Source organism: Manis pentadactyla, chromosome 8, assembly GCF_030020395.1.
Source record: "Manis pentadactyla isolate mManPen7 chromosome 8, mManPen7.hap1, whole genome shotgun sequence".
Classification (NCBI taxonomy): Eukaryota; Metazoa; Chordata; class Mammalia; order Pholidota; family Manidae; genus Manis; species Manis pentadactyla.
This window is the reverse complement of record NC_080026.1, coordinates 19439759-19464983: the sequence shown is the minus strand read 5'-3', so window position 1 is coordinate 19464983 and position 25225 is coordinate 19439759. Positions and strand designations below refer to the sequence as shown.

The 25225-nt window shown below is 40.3% G+C and overlaps 1 protein-coding gene across 7 annotated transcripts in view; it reads right to left on the bottom strand.

The window, feature by feature from the left end:
- Positions 1-25225, bottom strand: part of CACNB4 (calcium voltage-gated channel auxiliary subunit beta 4) — a 241911-nt gene that overhangs the window by 39656 nt on the left and 177030 nt on the right. For 6 of the 7 annotated variants that reach the window (XM_036928326.2, XM_036928327.2, XM_057505581.1 and 3 more), the window contains 3 exons: positions 8390-8509; positions 6467-6589; positions 13-143 (listed from right to left, as the gene is read on the bottom strand). In XM_036928326.2, coding sequence (XP_036784221.1) covers positions 13-143; positions 6467-6589; positions 8390-8509 — 374 coding nt within the window. Of the gene's footprint in view, positions 1-12; positions 144-6466; positions 6590-8389; positions 8510-25225 lie in introns of those variants that run through there. The other variant, XM_036928335.2, reaches the window with a different exon arrangement.

Here is a 25225-nt window from a genome sequence, read left to right as displayed (position 1 = left end):
AAGGAGACTTACCCTCCGTGAAAACGTCCTCTTTTTTGTTCTTGCTGAATCCGTATGTTCTCCAATCTAAGTGGACTTGGGATGAAGCCAATCTCACAGCCCTCTTTCACCAGCCTTCCTATCCACCAATCATTGTTATATTTCTGGAATGCAGAAATAAAGCTGCTGTCAATAGTAATTCACTTACCTTCACATTCGATTAAATAATTTCAGAGGCTTAGAAGAACAAAACACTATATTATATATATATATAAAATACATAAACACTATGTATATTATATGATACTATATTATATGTATTTAGGGAGTCCTTAGGTTAAAGCAGGGGTCTGCAGAGTTTTTACCTGAAGGCCCAGAGAGTAAATATTTTAGGCTTTGCAGGCTACGTGGTCTCTGTTTCAACTACTCGAATCACTAGTATAGCGCTAAAGCAGCTATAGATATGTAAACAAATGAACATGGGTGTGGTTTCAATAAATCTTTTCTTTCCAAAAAGGACAGCAGGCTAAATTCAGCCTGTAGGCCACAACTTGTCAATTCCTGAAGTAAATTCAGGTCCTAACCTTAGGATTCTTTCAGTCCTTGTCAAGAAACCAATTCTTAAGAAATAGATTTTATAAGGATAAATACATGAATGTAATTGGAACTCTGGAAAACAAGACAGACAAATCTGAGATGAAATATATTTAATTGTCTTAATTGTCAAAAACTTTCAGGTAAGAATTCCATGATACTCTCTTTGGGGAAGAATTACAATCTTTCAAATGTAGATTTGCAAATTAAGTTCAACCTTACTACCCAAAGGAAAATATACCTACTCTTCAAAGGCTAACCATATTATATATGTGGAAATTTTGAAATAATCTGTAAATGCCCTAAAGTCCAATAGGAGTACCAGGATTTCCATTTAAGCAAAGTTCCATGAAATGTAAACTTCAAAAACAAATCCATGCAAAATCTTCAACAAATATGGAGGGAGAACATGGTCCTATTTGATGGGTCAGCAAAACTGTATTAATAATTAAAGATTTACTGAATCCTAGGGCAGAACGCATATTTAATTCAGGCCACTTGCCTCAATGGAAGGCTTCAGCTAGGTGATTTCTAGAAAGCATATATCAGTCCTGTTGTTTATATCCTCAGAGATGATTCCCAAAACTTCCTTTATTGTCTTTATCAGTATTGGGCAAAATAACTCTCTTTGATCCAAAAAGTATCCATTTCAAGATGTAACAACTATATGTAGTGTACTTTGCTTAGCTCAAAGAAAAGTAGAATTTATATGTATGTGACATTGACATACTGCAATGGAGGAATGGATGGCTTCATCGAATCACTGCAGCATGAAATTCTGCATAACTCTTGAGTAATTCTTAGTAACAGCCTCACACTCAAAAGCAGGGATTTGGCCTTTATCATGCACACAGCTCCCACACAAGGCATGTATGGCATTTGGTATGAGGCTGCACTGAAGAAATGTGATAAATATATCTGCGCTAATGTAAAATCTCGAACAATTTAGGTCTTAGTTTCTCCCATGGCCATCTTTCATTTCAGGATAACGGGCCTGAAAATTTTGGATATAACAAAAGGCAAGGGAACCCTTTTAGAATTTTTGGTACATAGGTCTGGAATTTAAATTTTATTGTGGTGGGGACAAAACAAACTATGAGTCTTAGTTTCCTATGGCTTAAGTTATTTCCTGAAATTAAGTTAGCCCACTGGAACACTAATTCGTTACCCACGCCACTTTAAAGGGCTGCCTGAAATGGTTAATGCGACTTCGCACTATGATTCAACTTCATTCTAGGAAACAGCTAATGAACAGTGAGAATCTGACCCAACTTAAATGAAAGTTCTTTAGCAGGTTGGGGAAAAGTTGCTGGGTACATTCAAGAGCTTAATTTACTGGTCAGCTGGTGTATATGATAGCCAGAGCTGCCACTTTTCTCTGCATTTTAAGCTTTACGTTACTGAGAAAGCACTTAAAACAGCGCGTAATAGTTGGCCTTCAAAGTGATGGATGAGAGGAAAGGCTACAACTTGATTAAAGAATTGTGTTCGTTTGTGTTGATGTTCCCAGCGCACTCAGCTTGCTGGCACGGCCTCCTTAGTGTGGTTCCAATCTTTCTTGTTTTTATTTTTCTAAATGATCAGTGCTTTTTCTTTGTTTCCTTATCTGATATTTCAAGATCTGAAAACATGTGACTCTAATCTTCATTGGATTACAGCTCAATACCATTCATCAAACTGCCAGACTGAGAAAAAGTCACTGATCAAGGAGCATATAGATCAAAGAGCAATCACTAAGAAAAACTGAGACTACTGATGGACTGGAATAAAGCCACAAAATACAGCAAGGTTAGAATGTTGGTGTGAGTGAAGGTGTATGGAATACGTGGAACTTCTCTTACCTTTTAAAATACTGCTTTTCCCAATGGCTATTAGCCACTAAAGAATACAGTTTGGTCATTTTCTAATGGGAATGGTGAGAAAAAAAACCCAATCATTCAGATGCCATGGCACATATTTCTGGTTGAGGGTCCTTGTCCTCTAGGCAGATGTGGATATCCTCACTTCATATGCCGCTGAGAAGCAGAAGCCAGTCAATGCTTCCCCAGCTCCCACTACGTCTCTGACCTGTCTATGCCTGCAATCACCTATTTCCTACCTGTTACAATGAGTAAGCGCTCCCTTTCCTATCAAAGGTCTGTCCCTCCACCTGGAGTCTGGATCACACACTTTCAGCCTACATAAAAATATTACTCCTTGGCCTGTCTCTCCTTTCCCATCAGTCTCTCTTGCTGTCTCTCTTTCGGCTTGTTAATATCAGCATGTACAGGTGCTCCAATAGCTCCTGTCTTAAAAGAGAACTTCCTTTGGCTTCACATCCGCCTCAGTCTACTGCCTGGTCAGTGTCAGCATCCTTGAGAGCGTGGTCTATGCTTGCTAACTGTACTTCCTAACGCTGCTTCTCTCCTCATCCTGCTTCCCTGGACTTGTGTCTCCACAGTTCCGGACAATGGCCCCAGTGACTTCTGAGCTGCTGGCCGCCACGGTGCCAACCCAGCATCCACCCCTCCACACGTTCGGTGACAAGCCACAACATTTGCCACCACCGCTGCCCCCTCCTTTGGGACACACTCCTCTCCCGGTGTCCATGCACCGCTCCATTCTGGTTTTCCTCCTGTATCCCAGGCTTCTCCTTTTCAGTTTCCCTATTTGCTGAGTCTTCTCAGGTTCCCTACCTCTGCAGGATGGAATTCCTTCAGAGCTGATCCAGCGCTGCCTTCTGTCCTCCCTTTATTTTCTCTTTAGGTGACTTTATTCATTATTATAGCTTTAAATGCCATGCATAAACTAAGGATCCAGTCCTTGGCTCTGAGCTCCAGATCCTTAGGTCTAACGCCTACTTGATATCTGCTTTGAGATGTCCACTCCACAACCTCCCTCCCCAAACATGATTTCCTTGATCACCCTTCATTTCCCCCTCAATCTTAATCCTTATACTGGCCCAGATGGGTGCTCTTCATTGAATGTTCACAATATACCTCAAATCTGTCTACTTCTTTCCATTTCACTGCTACGATGCTGGCTCAATTCCATCATCTCTCACCTAGAATTGTTTGAATGGTCTTTCTGATTCCATTGTCTCTACAATAATCAGAATAGCCTCTAAAATGAAAATTCATCCCACTCCTCTACTTTTCAAGTCTTCAATGGCTTCTCATTACATTTGCAATAAAATCTCAAGTCTCACCATTACCTTTAAGGTACTACTTGGCCTGTGCCCTGCATACTTCTATAACTCTGTTCCTGTTATTAGGACCCTGTCCCTTATGAATATATGCATTCCAGCCATATAGCCTCTTTTAGTTAATTGATTGTACCAAGCTATTTTCCTATCTCAGGCCTTGCATATGCTGTTTCCTATCCCTAAAAGGCTTTCCCTTACTCTTTTTTGGGCTGGCTCTTCCTCCTCTTTCAGGTCTCTGCTTAAAGTCCACATTCTTAGGCCTTCTCTGATTATCCCTATATTTTAAAATATATAACCCCCTCATCCTTATATTTCAAAATTTTCAGCATTCACAATTGGGAATTATTTATTTGTTCATTAACTGTCTCCCCACTGGAATATAAATCCATGAGGGAAGGGACTCTGTCTGACAGTTTTGTTTATACCTGTCAGAAACATATGCCAGGGTCTACCACACACCAAATACTCAAGAACTTTATCTCGAATGAGTCACTAAACAAAGGAATAAATGTACAGCCTCACCTAGGTCACACAGACACAATGCAAAGACAATCAAACGTTTGTAGACATCCAGATGTTTGACCTACTCGCTATCAAATCAGTAAGGTGTTAAACATATGTATATGTCTTGGTGTCACTAATGCCCCTGCAGAATGCAGAGTTTCCAAAACAATGATTTTTAAAATTATTCTATTTACCATGTACATCTTGTTTTGGATAGGGCAGTGGGGGAGGGAAAGTGCAGGTGTCTCAGCGACATTAACTGGTATGTTTATGTGGATCACATTCCTTAGGCTTCTCCATTTTCAGATTTCATGTTATTGCTCCACCTTTTTACTCGCCTTTTCCTAAGATTCAATTTCCAATGCCTCATTCCAGGCAGAGCCGATGGAGACTATCAAGTAGGAACGTCCTCCAGTGTATACCACAACTCCATTTCTGTGCAGAACGGAGAAGTTCAAGGAAAGGAAGAATTTCTTCCTGACAAGGCCTAATTCTTGTGCCAAACTTCCAGATGCCATCCCCCTCCCCTCTATTTCAGCTCCTCACTCTATCAGTTATGCTTTTTCCTTCCAATATAGTTTACTGGGTTCAATATCTCAGTGTGGAAAACATGCTGAAACCTTTCCCATTCTAAAAAGAAAAAAAAAATCGAATAAAACTTTAAAAACACTCCCTCAACTCTATACTGTCTTCTCCTGGCTAGACCCCACTCTTTTTTTTTCAAACCAAAGAATTTAGGAAGGAAAAATTGTAATTCCTCTCCTTTGAACTCCAGATTATGTGGGTAAAGGCCTATTAAGTAAGTATCTTCATGGGAGTTTAATAGCACCCCAGACACACTGTACCTAAAAGCACATTCATCTCCACTTCACCCCCATGCCACGCCTTCTGCCTTCTTTATTTTGATAGCTGACACCACCCTTTACCCTTTCAAGCAGGCTGGAAAAACTCGTCTCCATCCTTCCTTTCTCTCTTTCACTTTCTCCAATATCCCTGACCATCCGAAATCTCCCAATCCCATCTACTTGGCCCTTAACTCTCTCTCTATCTGCTCCCTCTCTCCTTCCTCTTCTGCAGCCACTGTCCAGCCCTATCATGTCTCCTTAGCCTCTCACCATCTCACTTAGTGACACTCCCTCAACCATCAGAGTAAACAGGCTACACTGCAAGGCTGATCACAGCTGTCCATTATTTAATATTCCTCTCTAGCCCAGGTGATAAAGTCCAGGTTTCTTGCCATGGCCTAAGAGGTGCTCTTTTATCTGGCCCCTGCCCAGCTGACCCAGCCCACCGCCATGCATGACCTATTTTACCGCTGCTTTGCTCCTGGCCGGTCCTTCCACCTGATGTCACCCGTACCCCCAACACCAGCCTGAACTTCCTCAGGCTTCATCACCTCTGTAGAGCTTCCTGACCCCCTGATCCTCCTCTTCCCCAGCCAGGTGTTCCCTCCCACTCTTCCTTTGGGCTCCCACAACACCCATTCAATTTTTCTATAGTAGAACTTGTCATCCCAGGCAGAGCTCTGTACCTGTCAGTCTCTCCCACCAGACTTGGAGCTCTCTGGCAGCAGAAACAGTGAGTCTTCATTACTGATCCCTCCATGTCCAGCACAATGTCTGACATGAGGTAGGATCTCTATATTTAGGTTGAGTCAGTAAGTTTCTGATGTCACTATTCCACCTTTCAAGTTATGAGGCCTCAAGCCCTCCTTAACTGCTCAATCTCAAGCTTTCTGTTTCCCAAACTCCTCTGTCTCCTTCTTAACTTTGACACTTAATTATTATACTCCCTAGTGTTGGTTCCAAGGTCAAGGTCCACAGGATTATAATACAGACATTTATAATTACAGCATCCCTTGTAAACGGTCCCACATGGGGAGGCTCCATGTCACCAAACCCAAGTCTCTCTAAGTCGGCTCTGTAGCTCTAGGGCTCTGCAGTCGGGCACGGTGATTAAAGGGTGACCAGAGGACCACAGGTCTGTCCTTAATCCAGCCTATGATGCTGCTGCTGCAATGTTTTAGTGTGTGATAATGCAAGCTATGATCTCGGTTTCTAAATCTCGGTGAGAATGAATGGATTTAGAAGGCCCACCAAATCACTGGCAGCTCCTCAGTCCTCCTCTCCATTTAGTTCGGCTTGGAGCTGATTGCTGACTTTGGACTTGTGGAAGGTCAAGGGACGGAGAGTGTCCTGCATTTACCTCTTTAATGTGTAGGAAGTCCTTGGCATCAAAGGAGATGGCTGTGCTCGGAACAGGTACATCCTCGTCTAAGGCGCCGCAGTAGCTCACGTTCGTCTTCACAGCAAATGCTACAGGTTTGGACTGGGGACAGAATCATGCCATGAGGATGGAGGAGGAAGACAGAGGAGGATTTTTCCTCCTGGAAGTATAGTAAGATAATTGAGAGTACCAGGCAGTGAGGGAAATTGCTTTCCAAAGAAGATCTCAAATGTGTTTCACATTCCCAGGTGGCACTGAGAAATCTGCAGAGGTGACTGAAAACAACTCAGTCCTCTCAGCTCAACCATTTCGCCCCCTCCTGTGGCACTTCCCAACATCCCCAAATGAAGACTCCTGCCCTAACGTACCGGGGAGGGATGGAAAGGTGGCGGGGAAGGAGTCTGCTCTGTCTTCTAGCCATAAAACTTCTATTGGTTATTTTAACTTGTAACAGACACTCCCCCATGGGACACAGGAAATAAATGCTGGTCTTAAATAAATAAATGTTTGCTGGACCTGGAAACCTGTGAAACCCCAATTCATAGAATACCTTTCAGGAAAAGAAAGGCCTGTCAGAGATCAACAGGAAGAGCAAAACTGCCCACACATCATCTTCTCCCTACCTAACAAAAGCTGATTCTGAAACTCTTTTTAGACAAGTTCCTCCCCAGGCAAACGCTCCTGGGCTGGTGCAGCCTCACAGAGCCCAAGCAAACCACTAGCCTGGGCTGCCCATGCTGCTGCTGACATCTGCGGGACCACCGCAGCCACAAAGCAGACTCTGGAAAAAAAAACTAAAACAAAAACAAGCCACAAATGAGAACACCAGCTTCCCACAGTCCTGGGCTGCTATGTTACTGGCTCATTAGCTCATGCTGGGAACAGGGCTGGGAAACAGCAGTGAGGCAGGTCCTGAGCTAGAGTCACTGATGTCCCTTTACAGGCACTGCCCCAAGCCCCCTTCCACCAACCGAGCACAGACCCTGGAAGTGTCAGAGCTCAGGAAGATACCTCATTGCCTGCGGCCTTCTCCTCTCGCTGCTCTCGTAAAGATTTTACTGTAAACACTGAAAAGAGGAGGAATTCCCTTTATTTGAGCTACAGTTATTCCTCTAAAGGAAAGAGTGGATCACTATGCCTCAGGAGTCTGTCATGGAAGGCAAGGAGAAGAGGCTGGCCATGACCCTTGTTTTATATTTTGCTATGGTGCATAAAATTTCATTTGACAAAAGGGGTCTGTGCTAAAGGAGAAAACAATATTGAAAGACATAAAATATATCTCTACTGACTCTTTTGGTTCTAACATTCAAAAATGTAATTTGTTCCTTGTTGGGACCTGAGGGTGCAGAAATTCCTATGTGGAGTATCCGAAGGTCTACTTTGGCGATGTCTTTTATTGCTTGTGTTTGCTGAAATACTAACAGTTGTTCAAAGTTCTCAGCTTGATGCTGAACTTCAGGTGGGAGATTAAAACCAAAAGAGAAGACTAGAGAGAGCAGCAGGGAGAACTACAGGATAGCAGTGCCCACGTGGCCTGTAATGAAGGCTGATGTCATGGGAACAAGGGGTCAGGACCGGGCCAAGCTGGTATCTTAGAAGGCTCTCTGCCAACCCTGGGTGGGGTTGACTTAATATTGGCCATAACGGCTATGATGGAAGATGACTAGTAATTCACCACCAGACTAACCACAGACTTGAGTGAAGGGTCAGCATCTCAAGAAACGGCCCTTTGGAAAGTTATGAAACCGTCTCAGGGATGAATGAATCAGAGCCTTAAAATCTGGTGCCTTATCAAGACGATCATAAAATGACTGTTCCAGAGAAATCTGAGGCACGGGAAGTGTAGCTGATACCTGCTGAACAACATGCCACTTTGGAACCAAAAAGGGGCAAGGATGTCACCTTTGCTCTCTCAAGTTGGATAGCTGCTTGCTGCTCTCTCTCCTGCCGAATCGCTTCCCGGTCCTCTTCCAAAGAGACATCGGAGTCAGACGGTCTGCTCGTGTAGGAATCCGCTGAACCCTGGAAAGGAAACCCAGTGTGGTTGAAATGAGGTGATGTGGAGCTTCTTAAATGTCACATGGAATAACAGCACCCTGGAGTGACCTCTTTTCATTTTCATAGAATTTGATGCATACACTCTGTGCCTTATTGCAGATGTAAATTTAGACAGCAGAATACGGTTAAGCATCTGAGTAATTCCGAAGGTAGCAATGTTGTGAAGGAAAATATTTTGACTAGATTAAGTGCTAGGAAGTAAGCTGCAATGAAAATTACATGATGTTCATTCCCAATTCTTCTTGTTTTGTGCTATCTTTATGTTAAACCCATAAGTTAAGATTCATTCCATTCTCTCTTTTATACATAAATCCAAAGGAAAAAGAGACAGACTGTTACAAGAGCTAAATGCTACCAATCATAGGTTACAGATGATCGATTTTCTGAGATTTTACCATAGCAAAGCAAAATCCTACAGTAGTAAAATGCTTTTCTAGTTCCAATGTGGACACCATTGAACTCATTCACTTTTAAAACTTAGATCATTGTCTATATTAGCCATACTTGGTCACTAAGGCCACCAAGCCATGAACAAGGAAGTCCTCAACTGAAGCCCATGCCTGGAACACACGTGGGCTGTTTGGACAACACTGAAATGCAGCCTGACTGACGTGGCTAAGGGGTGAGGTGCCCTGTATCACTTTGGTTCTTGTGCCAGAAGAAGAGATGAAAACTATAGTAGTTAAAAAGTTAAATATAAACAAATAAACAAAAAACCAAACAACAAAAAATGTGGAAGTTTGCCTTCTGGTTGCTAAAGGAACATCATCCTTATGATTTCCTTAAGCTGGGGTTAGAAGTTGATATTTGCATAGATGATGACATTTACACAGCAGAGGTATTAATAGGACTGGTGCATTTGGCATGTTTCATAAATCATGCACAGACTTTAAAAAGCATAAGCCTATCCCTATAGCTGAGAATTTGCTATCCACTACAAAAAAAGAACTCTAAGAATGGCCAACTGATGAAACGGCCCTTTGAAAGTTCTTCTAAACTTAGAAATGTTAGGGTTTGTTTACACATTATTTGTGAATTTGCTGCCTGTAAGGGCAGCTTTGTTTCTTGGGAAAGGATGTCATTTTAGTTGAAGTGGTCTTTTCCACCACACAAAAAAATCCCAGCACAGATTTTCCTGGTAGCCTAGAACAATAGCTCTTGGTCAGAGGTTTTATCAGAGTGCCCAACAGAACACTGGCTCTAAATTCTACTTACACAGCCTAGTTATGAGAATTTTATGCAAGTTACTTAGACCAGTCCGACTCGGTCTCCACATCTGTAAACCGGGACATTGCCTACATCAAAGGATCAAATGGAATAAGATGTAACAAACAGCTAATGTTGATTAAGCCCTTGCTATCGTATTGTCGTGAGGCTAGATGCTTTGCACACCTTATCTCACCAAATCCTTGTAACAGTATGGAAGCTGGGGTTTGAACTCAAATAGTTTAACCTTAGAACCAGCAGTTCCAAGCCCTACACTGAGCTGCACTTATGTATCACTCCAGGGCCTGGCACACGATAACTAGTCATCCTCATCCCTGTTCCCCAGTGCTGACATTTCTACAGTCATTAAAAAAAAAAAGTTAACAGATTCCGAACAGTTCTCAATTCATTAACAATATAGATACACACAATAGCCCATCTTGAAATGTATCCAAATTTCTTACTGTATTTGCTGCAAAGAAAACACTTTCTCCCCAGCTTTATTGAAATATAACCGACACATAACATAAATTTAAGGTGTGCAAGGCATTGACGTGATACACTTTTCTATTATCAAATGATCACACTGTAAGTTTGATAGCTGCAATATATCCAAATCTATTCACTTAATGTTGCACTTTCTAAAGTGCCTTTAAAGAAGAAATGCATTTGTTGCCCAAATTATAATCAAATTCCTCAATGCAAATCTACTGGGTTAAAATCTGGACCTACAAACTGGGTAAATACAGGATGAGTATTTTATTGATCCACTATTGCTTAAAAAAGCGCTACCCTGAGAGCCTTTAGAGTTCTCTTAGAACACATCTTTTGTCCAAATTTAGGTACACCTGCATAAAATCCAGGATGAGAGAGAGAAAACAATGTTTCTAAAGTATATATGAAAATGGTTTTAAGTTAGTTCTAGGTGATGCTTTGCTGAAGTGTGGCATTTGCAGTTGATCATTTTAGGATGTCTGCGTGAGGATGTCTGGACCATAAAGTGATTATGATACAGAAAGTCAGGAAGAAGGCACTTGCCTTGTTTTGAAAACATGTGCTGGTGAAGGCTAATATCTACACTCCACAAGAAAGCAGGCTGCCCACTGGAGCAGTGAGTCAAACGGCTAAAGTACACAATCTACTATTGACTCTAGGAGATGGCTAATTTCCTGAAACTACTTTAACGACTTTTCAAATCCTGGCATTCAGTCATCTCTGAGCACACAAGAAATGACTCACGGACTCCTGAAAATGAACCTTATTTTGAAATGTGAACAAGACTGTAAGAATTTCAAAATTACCCAAGTTCTACTATTGCCAAATACGTAAAAAGCAGAAGCTTCTGTTTACTTCCCCGTTTCTAAGAATATTAGTAGAGGGAAAAAATAAAGCACTCTGATATCTATGTTCATAAGTACAGTGTCATATCATTTCAACATTTACTCTGGTTTTGTTTTTGTTTTTTTTTTCAATGACACCTACATTTCTTTGAACACGGAAATCATTGCTGCTGTCTCCCAGGGTCCTAGGGAAAGCAGAGGTCCAACATCAAGAGCCTGAATTTGGCCCATGGACATGTTCTGCTGCCTTGGCACAGAATTGGCTTCTTCTTTTTACTTCTGTTTCATTTTGTTTTGTTTCAACTAGTTCAAAAAGAGTATAGATATATTCCAGGGGAAAGGAAGAAAAATAAAAAGAAAAGGACCTACATTATTTAGAAAGGCATAGAAAGAAAAACAAGAGAGCCACTGAAGAGGAAACTGTCTAGGTCAGACTAGAGGAAGGAGCTTGGAAGGGCAGGGGCCCTACAGTTAGCTTGGTAAAACGGGGGGGGGGGGGAGGTCAGAGGGAGACTGCTCAGAGAACTACTTAAACATTTATGATCAGGAAGAGGGAATCTGCAAGAAGGAAATAATGCTAGGTGGCAAGAGGACAGAACTGGAGATAGAAAGGTTACGAGTTCTGGACAAAGCTGGAAAATGCAGCCCCATAAGCTTTTCATTTTTCAGAATCCCATTTCATGAAACGGGCAAAGAGCAAGCTATCCAACTTACTGGGCGAGCCAAACCTGGGCTGTTAGCCAATGTGCAAGAGGCACACAGAGGCTAGTCCCTCAAATGTTCCTAAGCAGATACCATTGCAAGGCACAACTTGGAAGTCTTCAATGCCCCAGTTAAATTGGGGGAAAAAATGGAAACAACTGCTTTAAGTCTCTTCATTTATGTATTATACATGTATGTATTTAGGGGTGTGTGTATAGATATACATACATATCAATTTTAGATGCCATGCATCCTAGTGAACATCAAAAGAAATGCATATTTTCCATTAACATAAGGCCCAGAATCTTTTCTCCTCCTTTTATTCAATATTGAAAACAAATTCTAGCCTCATACCTTTCATGACTCTTTTTGAGTATATAATACAAAAGCTGACAGAAACTTCAGAAAATCAATTTGCTGTCCTGGAAGAAGGAAAGTAAGCATGGGGCAAGCAGTGGGAAGGCATCTCATCCCCAGGGAGGGAGCATGACGGAGGTGGGAGAGCAGCCAGGGGCCGTGGGGTCAGAGGGCATTGGGTGTGACACGGCCGCCAGTTCTTACTGGCTGTGGACCTTAGGCAACATATTTTAACTTTCTAAGTGTCAGTTTCCTCCCCCATGAAATGAGGATAATAATACATACCTAGCTGAGTATCCCTGTGTTTGACTTGAGATGGAACACCATTTCTTTGACCATCATCATCATGAGGGAAATTCAGGAAATGTCAGCAATTAATCTTTGACTCACTAATTAACGTTTTTGGCAGCTTTTCAACATTACATTTTGGCTGCCCTAGAGTTTTAGGATTTATATCTTATTCTTTTTTCTTAACAGCTTTTCTGAGTATAATTTGCATACCATAAAATTCACACATTTTACATGTACAATATAATGATTTTTAAAATAAATTTATATAGAAACCAATTTACGCCACAATCTAATATTAGAATATTTTTACCAACTCAAAAGAAACCTTGTGCCTATTTTCAGTCACCCTCCAGTCTAGACCTAGACATCCACTTACTTATCTTGTCTTTTTAAGACTGAAATATACTTTTGCTTTTTAAGAGTAATTTTAGGATTTAGATATGTTATTAAATTAGAGTAAGGAGAAGGGAGAGCTGAGTTTACAAATGTTTGGTTTTAAAATGCAGTAATACTGGAACAGAACCTTGTTGGAACTTTTGGGCCTTGTGATCAAACACTCCTGGGCCTCTCACTTCCTAGGTCAGCTGTCCATGCCCCGGACTCTGACCATCTGTCAGGTTCTATAATGGCTACTATGTGAGAAGCTAACTGCTTAACTGTTCTGAGATTCTTTCCTTATCTGCAAAATGGTAGTGAAACCCTTCAGGGTTGTTTTGAAGAATTAGTAAGATACCATAGCACAACAGAGTGTACAAATACAATAGTTCACCCACTAAACATGTGCTGTCCAAGAGAACTTTCCCAGTGATGGATACTCTGCATGGATGCTGTCCGATATGGTAGCCACTAGCCACATGTGGTTATGGAGCACTTAAAATGTAACTAGTGAGCCTAAGGAACTGAACTTTTGATTTAATTTTTCAATGTTTAAAATTTTATTTCACTTGAATTAATCTAAATGTAAACACCCACATGTAACTAGTGGCTACCATATCAGGCTCTGCAGTAATGGACACTCCAAATGTCAGTTTAGCTTCCAGATCAGAGAAGGGAATATTAAACTTGGTGTAACTTTGGTATTTTGATAGTTACACTAAGTGGACTAAGTGATAGTGGAATGTCCAGACAAACATCGCTCTCAATGGATTTGAGTGTGTTTCCCTCCACTGAGCCTGCAATGACTGGACGATGTACTTTTCCATGCTGCAGAAGGAACAAAGCCCTTCCCTGATTACTTTCCCAGATTTCCCAGGGTAGACGGGTGAAGTGCCCACTCACAAGGCTGCCCCATATAAAAAAGTCTTTTAGGCATCCTTCATCTTTACAGGCCAGCCCCTCACTCCCTTACAGATGCTTTCTTCTTTATCCCCTTCACCAACCATGCCCAGAGCTCTCTGCTAGGGCATCCAGCCTAGCAAGAGTGCAGGATGTGCCTCCAAGTACAGAGGCTGGGCACTGTCTGGCACACAGCAGACCCTCAAGTTTGTTGAAAGAAAGACACTCTCCCATCAAAATCTATTTGTTCCATGATTTAAGTTCTTCTAGAGTGGTTGGTTAATTGGCCAACGTTTATATTACTGGGTGTTTTGTTGTTAGCAATCTTACCCCCATAACATGAGGTTTTTTTTGTAGAATTACGGTTTTCAATGCCTTAATCCAGATCACTGGATAAAGTGCACATTCCCAAGCACTTTGGCAGAACATTGAACTTTTGAAATTACACCTTAGAGACAATTTAATTTTGCTCTATAGTACCTTGTACTGTGTCTTGTAAATAGGAGGTCTTCAAAAATGCTGGTTGGAAGAATGAGACAAGCTCTGTAGCCCCCTCTTATTGGACAAAGACTTAAATTCAACTTCAGCCATTAATCAGACCAAGGTTTGTTTTTAAGCTTCAAAGAGCAGTCAAGGACAGCAAAGGAGTATGTTCAGAAAAGGCCATAAAGGGAAAGGGAAAAGAATGAATGCCTACTCATCCCTTACTCGGTGTGAGTCACTGACTTATGGACTTTACATTATCCCATCAACCCAATGAAATAGGTTATGATTATCCCCACCTTACAGATGAAGCATCTGAGATTCAGACAGGCGATAAAAACTTCCTTCCATGCCACTATCATGGGGCACTATGCAGGGGACAGAGGTATGGAGAGAATCTTTTTAAAAATTTCCTCTATAAAATCTGATACAGAAACTTACACTAAAAGGTCACACACTTCAGTGGCCTCCAGTGACAACATTCTGCAATATTTTGTTAACATTGATCATACACCAAAATATCACTAATTTGGAATGATGGATGTAGGTAAAGAAATGGCAATCTGGTATCATGGAAGGTGAACTGCAGGCTGCTTTTCAAAAGGTGTATTTTCTATTTCTAACTTCATACAATCTCTCCCAATTATCAAGGTTTCGGTTTATGGATTTGTTTAAGTTTCTGCTTTACTGACAGGATTTTTACTTAGCATTTAAGTTATTAGTAGGAGATTCTAAGGCATACTTGAGAGTTTTCTGTTTCCCTTAAGTCATAATTATTCCAATTTTGCTCATATTATTTATTTACAGATGTCATATCATAAATTATAATTATATATAGACATATAATTAAAAATTAAGTACAGGCTTTGTCTGAATTATCTCATTAGTGGAATACACTACTATTACAATTGCTTTATGTAGTTTATTTAAAAGGAAGCAATATTACTTAGAAAACTTAGCCAACCTTACCCTTCTTCTGTTGATTAGTTTGGCAATTGCTGTAAGTTTAAATAAACTTACTAATTTCAGATAGGTATTTCTTTGGATTACAAGTCCAAGGGAAACCATCAGTGGTGATACAATAAGAGCAAAAGAATTTCAACTGACCTCACAACTGCAAGGAAGAAGGTGACAAATAGGCCAAGGTGGAGGTGGAAGGGAAATCTGTATCAGCCAAGGCCTTTCAGGTGCTGTGGGAAAAAAGTTTAAGTGGGTGCTAGCAGCAGACTTGCACGTTACATCAATGGTGATGGTAACAGGAGGGCAGGTTCCTTTTCGGTTACTACAGGAATTACAATTTCATATGGTTCAACCTAATACACTGGGGGTAGAATAACAGACAAGGATTACTTTCTATGGATGTTACATGGCAAAAACTGTGTTGATAATCAATGCATAATATTGTACAAGTATCTAAGAAGTGCTACATCAATGAACACAATTAGCAATAAATCAAAACCATTCTGTGAGACTAAATGGAGACAAAATTGAAAAAAGTCATGATCATTTCTTGCATCCAATATTAATTTTATCATAAAGGTAGGGATGGTGAGATTATGGATCCCACTCTCCTTTGGGGAACAGAAAAGTGATCACATGCTGGGAGAAGGTGGCCTCAAGCCCTCAAGCTTTAGTATGGACAGGCCACAGAATAACATCATGGGCCATCGAGCAGGACCCCAGCAACTAGCCTTGCCAGCTCAGAACTTAGAGCTTCTCATCGACCCATGTGACAGTTGAGTGCCTTGGTGGCTACACGTGGCTGATCCAGGCTTGCAACCTGTAAGCAGCAGCCGCAGTACGAAGGCCTCCTTCAGGGGTGGCAGCTCAGGCTGCACTGATCTAGTTCCAGCTGAGATGTAGAAAGGAGGCCACAGTACTTGTCCTGGAAATCCCGAGTGCGCCACTGGTGAATCGAGAGCTGCATACTGATGAGGCGACTCATGTTTCCTGTAAGTATGGACGTCCATGACCCTTCTGGAAAAGTGACTGACCAAGAAGTGGTTTACAAAGTAGCCCACAAAACACTACTTTTACCTTGCAGTCTATTTTCTTGCAGGTCACATTAAGAGATACGATAATAAATAGATTTCTCCTAAAAGGAGCTTCAGGTGATCACTTGTATCTTTGAAAAAAATAAAGACTTTTCCTTTTGTCATATGGGAGGAATGATAGAGGTGACTTAGAAGAGAAGAAGAAAGTAGGGAAAGGATCCGAAGCTCTCCTATACCATTTTTATATCCTCAGAAACTATGTGATGAAAAATTACCTTTAATTCTTTGAAAAATATTTTTTATTCATAAAGTGTCTCATTAAAGGAACATGTGTTGACAGCTAATAGAATCCAGGGGTGCCATCGAGAACAGAAATGCTTTCCTCAGAGACAGCCGCAAATCTCACGGAAGCCAGAGTGAAGTATGGACTGCATTTCAGGCAGACATCATGTCTGCCTCACAGGAGCTCAAAACTGTTTACTAGGTGAAAGAACGACTGAGGAGGCCTCAGAGGGAGGCAGTACCAGAATCGCCCAGCCTCCACCCAAAGGGAGCGCATACTTCCCGTCTGCAGTTGCTGGAAACCATGTTGGAAAGATCAGTGAAAAGTAAAACCAATTGTTAACTTGACAAAATTACATGGATGTTGATTTGGAAAAATGAATTTTCAAAAATTTCTCAGAAAAAATTGTCACAAGAAAGAAAAGGAGAATTGGCCTTTTGAACAGGTATTAAAGCGCAAAATTACAAAATGTATAAATGTTTGTTCATGGTACAGATCAAAAAAAAACACAATTCACAAACCAAATCAATGGGGAAAGAGTGATTATTCAGCAAGGTTGGGAAACTTAGCTAGTTAATTAGAAAGAAAAGGGCAGATTCCAATTTCATTTCTTATACAAAAATAAATTGCCAATGAAGAGATATAAGGCATAATTATATATATATGTATATACGTATATATATATATATATATGTAAAACCACCACTAGCAGAAACTATGACTGGCATTTTAAAATAGCATGCCAAATGTTCAGAGGCCATGAAAAGAAAAGACTGATACATTTGACTATATAAAAAGTTAAAGCATTTATCTAGGAAGAAAAATACAACAGTCAAAATGCAAATGACAAAAAAGAAAAAATTGTCACGTAAGTGATGTGGGTTTAATGTTCTTCATATTCAAATAGCTCTAATAAATTAATAAGAAAAAGATAAACAACCGACTTCTTTACCTCTTCTAGTTAGGAAACAGAGAAAGGAACAAGAATGCACATGGAACACATGAAAAGAGGGGCAGCCTCTTTACTAAGTAAAGAAATATAAACTAAAATATGATACTACCTTCACCTATAGATCAAAATGTTTGATAATACTCCAAACTAGTGAGGGTGAAGTGAAACAGACACATATCTGGGTAAGAATGTAAATTGGTATAATATTTTTAGAGGCAATCAGACAAAAACAATCAAAATGAAAAGACATAAATTTTAACCAAGCCGCTCTATCTGAAGAAACTTACCCTAGAGATATACCTATGTTAGATACATATGTGTAATATATATACAAGAATAGTCACTGCAGTATTGCTTATGATAGCAAAAAAATCAGGAAAAACCTAAAAGCCATAAAAGACATATATATATATATTTTAAGTATGGCTCATTCATAATAAAATAGAAGAGTCTGTAGACATTGGAAAGCATGACATAGCCCTCTGAGTAATCATATGTAACTGTTAAGTCACAAAATCAAATTGTAAAATAAGCCAGCATAGTGTTTTAAAATTCAATAAGACAAATATACTGTAAGTCTATTATGTGTTAGTATACATACGTATATATACTGGACGAGGGAAATACACTTACATTTCACTTTATACCTTTCTATATAGTTTGAATTTTTACCTTGAGAAATTTAAAGAAATTATTTATATATATATGTGTGTGTATATATACATATACACGTTTTTATGTATAATATATTTACCTTTTTTATGTTTATGTATCTTGGAATTATGTAAATTAACTTCAGATGATGACTTTTGATAGGCAATATTAAATATTAGTGATCATTAGATTATAATAATAAAAACAATAATAATGGCTGTCATTTATGGAGCACTTACTATGTTCCATGGTTACCGTTAAGCACTTTCATTAACCGTGGTCCTTGTTAAAGAATATTCCCTATCAAAGGCCTGGGGATCCCAACAAAGGCTAGATGAGTATGAGTTTTTCTTTTTGGTCCCCAGACAATCTACTAAGTGTGTGAAGCCTGCATATCTTAAGTTAAAAACAAGATGCTGTAAGTAGTTTGGATGTAGGTACAAATGCTATTTTTGAATTATAAGACAGTAACTGATTTGAGGGTACCTGAAAAGTGGGGGTGGGGATCCTTTATGCACATGCAGAATACTTGCTGCTCCAGGTCAGAGTTATACCCAACTGTAGTCACCTCCCTGGAAGACGGAATCCTCGAGTAGCTTAATGTCACTGGAGTTGTTCTCCAGGCCGCTCTGTCCCTTACACACTTACTGTTCCTCCTTTGGTCTTTGGGGCCTTGAAAGCAACTACACAATGCCCAAGCCTCCCCATCAGCAAGAGCAAGGACCAACCCCACTTGGCGTTTGGTGTGGCCAGAGCCCAGGCCCTTCCCTGGGGCAGTGCCCTTCTTCCCCAGGGGGTGCAGAATTGGGAGGACAGGAAAGCAAGGCTTGTTGTTTTACTCCCAGCTGATAATTCTGTGCTACAGCACATTAGGTTAGAGGAAAGAACTTATTCTTAGTTCAACCTTTGGAACTAGGAAATGAGGCTTTAATCAGAATAAAACAGCACTTTACAGATGTTATCTAATTTAGTTACCATAAAAACTTTAAGAGAGAGAGTTCATTTTCCACACTGAAGTAAACAAGGCTTAGAGACACCAGTAATGTGCCCAAGGTCATGCAGCTGGTGGAGGGTGGTGAGCTGTGGTCTGGCTGAATCTGCAGTCCTTGATAACAGCTAACAACTAAGTCCAGCAGAGGTGCTGGTAACACTGCTGGACAAGCAGATCACCAAGGCTGGAGGCATAAAAAAAGGAGAATCAATCTCTCCCACTCTCCCTCCCTCTCATTCTGTCTCTTTCTCTCTTTTTGCATTTAAATTGAGCTAACAATTACTGAGGACATTATGTTCCCTGCAGTACATTATTTTGATTTCTCTCCAAAGTTCCTTTGAGGCCTTACAGTTAGGTCAAGCTGCATGTCCTAAGTCACCCAGCCATTAGCTGGTGAAGCCAAAATGTGCATTTCAGGAAAGAGCATCTCTTGGATGATTTCTAAGACTCCTATGAGGTCTGTTCTTACAGATGTCTTTACAGAGCCAGGAATTAGGTCTTCGAGTACTTGGTGATGGAGCATTCATTTGCGTTGACATCAAAATATACACAATCAACTGTTACTAAGGATGTGACTATCAAATGTGTGGATGTTCTCTCCCTTTCTTTTGAGCCTATCCACTAGCTCATTAGTATATCCAAAGCAGTCAGAGAGAAGTCCACATCTGCTCATTTTTTTGTTAGAAACTTTTTTGGACCAAACAACAACAACAAAAAGAGATGAAATTATCAATTGGAATAAGTCTGAGAAAGATACTATGGTTTAATTTATTCGAATCACCCTTATATGTCATTAGGAATCATAAGGAGAGGAGAGGGAATATTCCTACGAGAGCTGGAATTGAATAAGCAGCCAGAATTGGACTTGGAAACTAGACTACCTGGGTGGGAATCCTGAAACAGTCACTTACTGAATGTTTGCTTTTGGACAAGATACTTAATCTTTCTGTGCTCAGTTTCCTTTCTGAAAATGAGCATATTAACCTGAGGGCACTGCGGTGAAGATGAGGTGCTCAGAACAGGGAAAACCTCAGCAAGGGGCTCCCTCCATGCAGATCAGCAAGCACACTTCAGCTCACGGATTTCTCCTGGCCCTTTGTTTTTTGGGTGAACCCCATTTGCTATTTTCAATCCTCTAAAACATAGAACCGTACGGCATAAATTAATCAAGGTGAGTAGGAATTAAATGCTCTCGGAAGAATTTGAGCAAAACAATGAAAGCAATTGGCTAAAAGGAACTCAGGAATCAAGTTAGCTTTATCCCTTCATATTTTTTCTGCTGCAAAAGCTGTGTTTTCTTAGGAGGCATTCCCTCTTCAGCAACTACCTGAAGACGATTGGTGCTGTTTTTTGAGAGCTTTCCACACCAGGAGAACAGCAAAGCCAAAGGGCAGGAGAATAAAGAAAATCTTTGGAAAATGATGCCTTCTGCGGACTCCGTTGTCAGTATCAGGGTGGGAGCCGTGGCGGATACTAAAGACCTAAGACATGTTTCTTGCCATTAAACAGTTTTAATCAAGTTGAGGGGCTGAGGTATGTGCTCATGGAACAAATAAGTTCAGTGCTAGAACTATGTTATTTTTTAAAAGCAATTAGGAATACTGACTTTGGAGTTGCAAGAAGGCAGAGGTCAGTCGGAGGTGGCCCAGCAAAGGAGAAGGCAGAGTTTGAAGTGCATCTTAAGGACTGCCTGGGGTCAGAAAAGTGTTTCTGAGGCCTTTCAAGACAAGGCAGAGGCTGTGCAAACAAAGGCATGAAAGCAGCGCCTTGCATTAAGGGAATGAGAAGTTCAAAGTTTATGTTGAGAGGTAGCTGGAAATAAAATTATATATGGTGAAATAAAGGCAGATCACAGCAAACCAGGAAAGCCAGAAGGAGGTGTTTGCAGCGCTCTGGTCGTGAGTAGATAGCCAGTGCTGCCCTACAAGAGGAGCATTTCACACGGAAAAGGGGGCTTTGGGAAGGTCCGCGCGGAAGCGTGCGGAAGTGCAGTTGGACTGATTGGGAGGCTTACGGGATAATGGCAGCGGGGAAGGGAGGCGAAGGTAATGCACTTCAAAGAACATGTTCTAACACTGGTTGACAGGATGTGGAGGATATATACAATTTACTGACTATTTAATGTATACCAGGTGCTCTACTGGATGCTGGCTAAAGGAGATGGGGGGAAAAAAAACCTTTTGATCATATTCGATTTGAAAATCAGTATTTTTCAGTTTGTTTGTTTGTTTTTAAACTCCTTTAAATACATCAACAAACAATCTGCATTTTATCTATCATCTGTTCAGGAGAAACAAAAAGCAGAGCAGGTAAAGGGAGAAAAATGTAGTGGAGGTGGGAAAATTTTAAATTATATTGAGTCCTTTATCTAACAAGTATGATAAATCCTCATTTCGTATTTTGTGAGAAGGTTCTTCATCAGTTTAAGCGATGCAAGTTCAAGACAATACTATCTACAATACTACAAAATTAAAATTGGTAAATAATCTTTCCAACTGGCAAAGATCACAAAGGATTTAAAAGGAACATGGACTGAGTTTTGAACATTGTTATTGAAATGTGGTCTGGTATTTGTTCCAGAAGTTATTTTTATACTCTCCAAAGAGAGCATAAAAACTGACAATGACGGATAAGCAAAATGCCTCACTGGATGGAAGCTGAGGCTTATATTAATTGTAAGAATAAGAATTTGAGAAACAAGCTTTTACATTTTAAGCAATCACTGCTTTACTGAACAAATGCCAGCAAACTTAAGTTTTTCCACAAACTATATTAGTTCATTACAGAATTAGAACTATGACAGAATCTATCACCATTTAGCCTGAAATGCTGCAAGATGCTGAATATGAAGGAAAAAATGAAGTGCACGCTGGCAAAATACCCAAACTTTACCAAAAAATAAATTATTATGTATACTGTCATCAGGGGAAACATGCTTCATTTGCTGTGCATGGCACACAGTAGGTGCTCAGGAAGTCCTTGCTGAATAAGGAGCAGGGAATGCTCTGATGCCTCCCTGCCCTTGAACAGGGTGTTGACTCTTGCTTGAAACACTCCTGTTCTCCTCATCTGTCCGGCTAATGCCATTTCTTCCATCCACTGTGCTATGATTGTTGTATGTGTAGCTGCTTTACCTTTCTGACAGTAACTACTCAGGGCAAGCACTGCATCTTTTTCATCTTCGTGCCTCTAACATGGGCTTGGCACAGAGCAGGTGTACCATAAATATTTGTAGGAAGGGAGGTAGGGACAGAAAAAGGGAGGGAGGGACAAACATTTCTTTGCATTGCTAGTAAGAAGAGAATGCATAGTATTTTCCTAGCCACTTAGAGCTGCATTCAGTAGAGAAAAATGCTTGCCTCCACTTTTTCAAAACCACTCCTGCAAAAGGAGATTGAATTTTGTGTTTCACTGAATCTACCCATTCATGATTAATTGGGTAGTTAGGCACTTTCGGTTACATGTGCAGCTGGGAATTCCTCCAGCTGTCATTAATTTTACTGAAAATTCAACTATTCAGTATTTATCTGTTGAAATGAAGCCACTGTTACTCCTTAGCCAATCAAACTTGAGTAATAAACTGTCCCATTATTGACAAACAACTGAGTAATTTACAAAAGCTACAAGTAAGCTAATTTCAGTTGCCTCCATGGTTGCAATCGTAATAAATGTGAGACCCATTCAGTCTCCTGGGTTCTTTTACTAACTAGGTTTAAAAAAAAAGAAATCCAGATACATCCCAGAAATCAGTGAACCCAGAGACATTCAACATAAAGGCAGTAACAATGAGCAACATCTTAACGACTTAAATTGAAGTAAATACATTTATTTGGCTTCCAGGTTTATTAGCTGGGTGGGAAGAGAGGAAATACACTTAAAAACGTATGCAATATCTGAATGAAACATTCTGAAGTGTAATGCAGACTTTTCCAAAAAGAAGAACTAGAATACTATCATTTCCCCTCATAGTTTGCAATCAAATAATGAAGTGAGAACATGATCCAGCTCACTTTGGCTGTCAGCCTCTCAGCCTGGTTTCAGTGTGTGCCAGGATACTGTGCTATTAAATGGAATATATGCCCGCAGATGAACCTAAAATATGCAACCCATTCTCCCAAAAAGAAGAAAACTAAAAACTCAGCCACCATGCCTAGTCATTTCCTTCTCCCTAACTGGAGTTCTTACCAGCTAGTTGCTTGTCAGCCATTGTCACTCTATTTGCTAATATGTCATATTATAGATTTACAGTTTCTCATATGCAACAGGTAAGGCAAAAATGCATTTTACTTCCACCTACCACTCATCTTCCATATATATATACACTCATCTTTTAAGGTAAAAATCCACCTCTGCAGCAGAGAACAATTGATAGGCTTCAGAAAGTGGATGATTTGATTGTTAAAGCCTAGTGTTTGCAGTTCTTGGGTAGACAACTTGCTCTCCTTAATTCAGGGCCCTAAAGAAAATAAGAATATGACAGAATGGCCACAATATGTATAATACACCTTGCAATACAGAGTGGGGACCAGGTTCAGTTTATTCCTTCAAGTATCAGTTGCCTTACATCAGGACTTGGCCTTTAGCTAACAAATGATTAATCCTTACATCACAGAGAAACATCACTGACATAAATAAACTCCAGCAAGGGAAAGATGGCCAAGGGGGGGTTTGGATCCAAAGAAATCAACCAGAAAGGCCAGCACAAAGAGGCCTAGACATCAAAAAGCATTCACGGCCCAGAAATGGGAATATATCATTTACTATCTGGAGTAATTTCCTAATGACTGTTCACAACCTGAAAGAATACTCAACTTCTTACATCAAGTTCATGGTCGATTCAATGGGCGTAAACCCTGCTGTAGATAGCCAGAGCCCCTGGAAGGAGAGAGTGCCTTCGCAAAACCCTACCTTGGTTTCCTTCTAGCTCTGCCTAAGTATAGGCAGATACTGCCTCATTCTATCTTTACACACACACACACACACACACACTGCCTCATTCTATCTTTACACACACACACACACACACTGCCTCATTCTATCTTTACACACACACACACACACACACACACACACACACACACACACACACACACACACGTTGTCTACTACGCTATCAGCTACTTACTTAACAGCCTCCAGAAACTGCAGTTGGTCCAAAATATAAAAAGTGCCTTTCCCTCCCAAAAGTTAGGGGCTCTGTATCAAAAAAGAACTACTCAGATGCATTTTTGTTGTAGAAATCCTCAATTCAAATGTGATCAGTAGTGCAAGAACATTTAAAGAAAGGCAACTTATCAGCCTCTTTAAATAAGAACCCATACTTCATTCATCACATTAGTTTTTTCAATGAGAAGAAACTGAAGACACTGGTTGCCCTATGAATAAAAGTAAAAGATTTGTTTTACACTTCTGCAGGGTTAAAAATAATTGTCTTCTATAGTATTGTTTTTTTAAGTAGCAATCACGAGGATTATTACCTACATAAACACTAAAAACAAACCACTGTTTCCAGCTTCTAGGGTAGAGGGTAAAAGGTTAAGAGTAATCACTTTGTTGATTATACCATCAACTCTTTTCATGGCAAGAACAGCTCCTTCAGGGTCAGCCACAGGTTCAGAAAATGCCTGAGCCATTATAATTGAGGGGGAATCAAGGGAAGATGAAATACTCTGATCTTTTTTTTTAAATTAAGGTATCACTGATATACAATCTTATGAAGGTTTCACATGAGCAACCTTGTAGTTACAACATTCACCCATATTATCAAGTGACCCCCCACCGTACCCAATTACAATCACTGTCCATTAGCGTCGTAAGATGCTATAGAGTCACTACTTATCTTCTCTGTGCTATACTTCTGGCCTTTATCTTTTACTGTCTTACTATGTTCATCTGATTATGATTTAAAGGGTGAAAAACTACGGTTTTGTCCAGCAACAAAAGGCTCTTAATTCTGATGGCCCTCAGACAGGCTCTTGCCTGTTTCTCCAGCTCCATCTCTCACCACTCCCTGTCGCCTCACTCACGCTATGCTGAAAGCTTATATAGCTCGCCAGGCCCCTGAAGGCATCAGGTGCCCTGATGTGTCCCTTCGATACTTTCATCCCGAGTACCTACACATCCTGAAAGAAGAGACATGTCCCCTTCAGCAT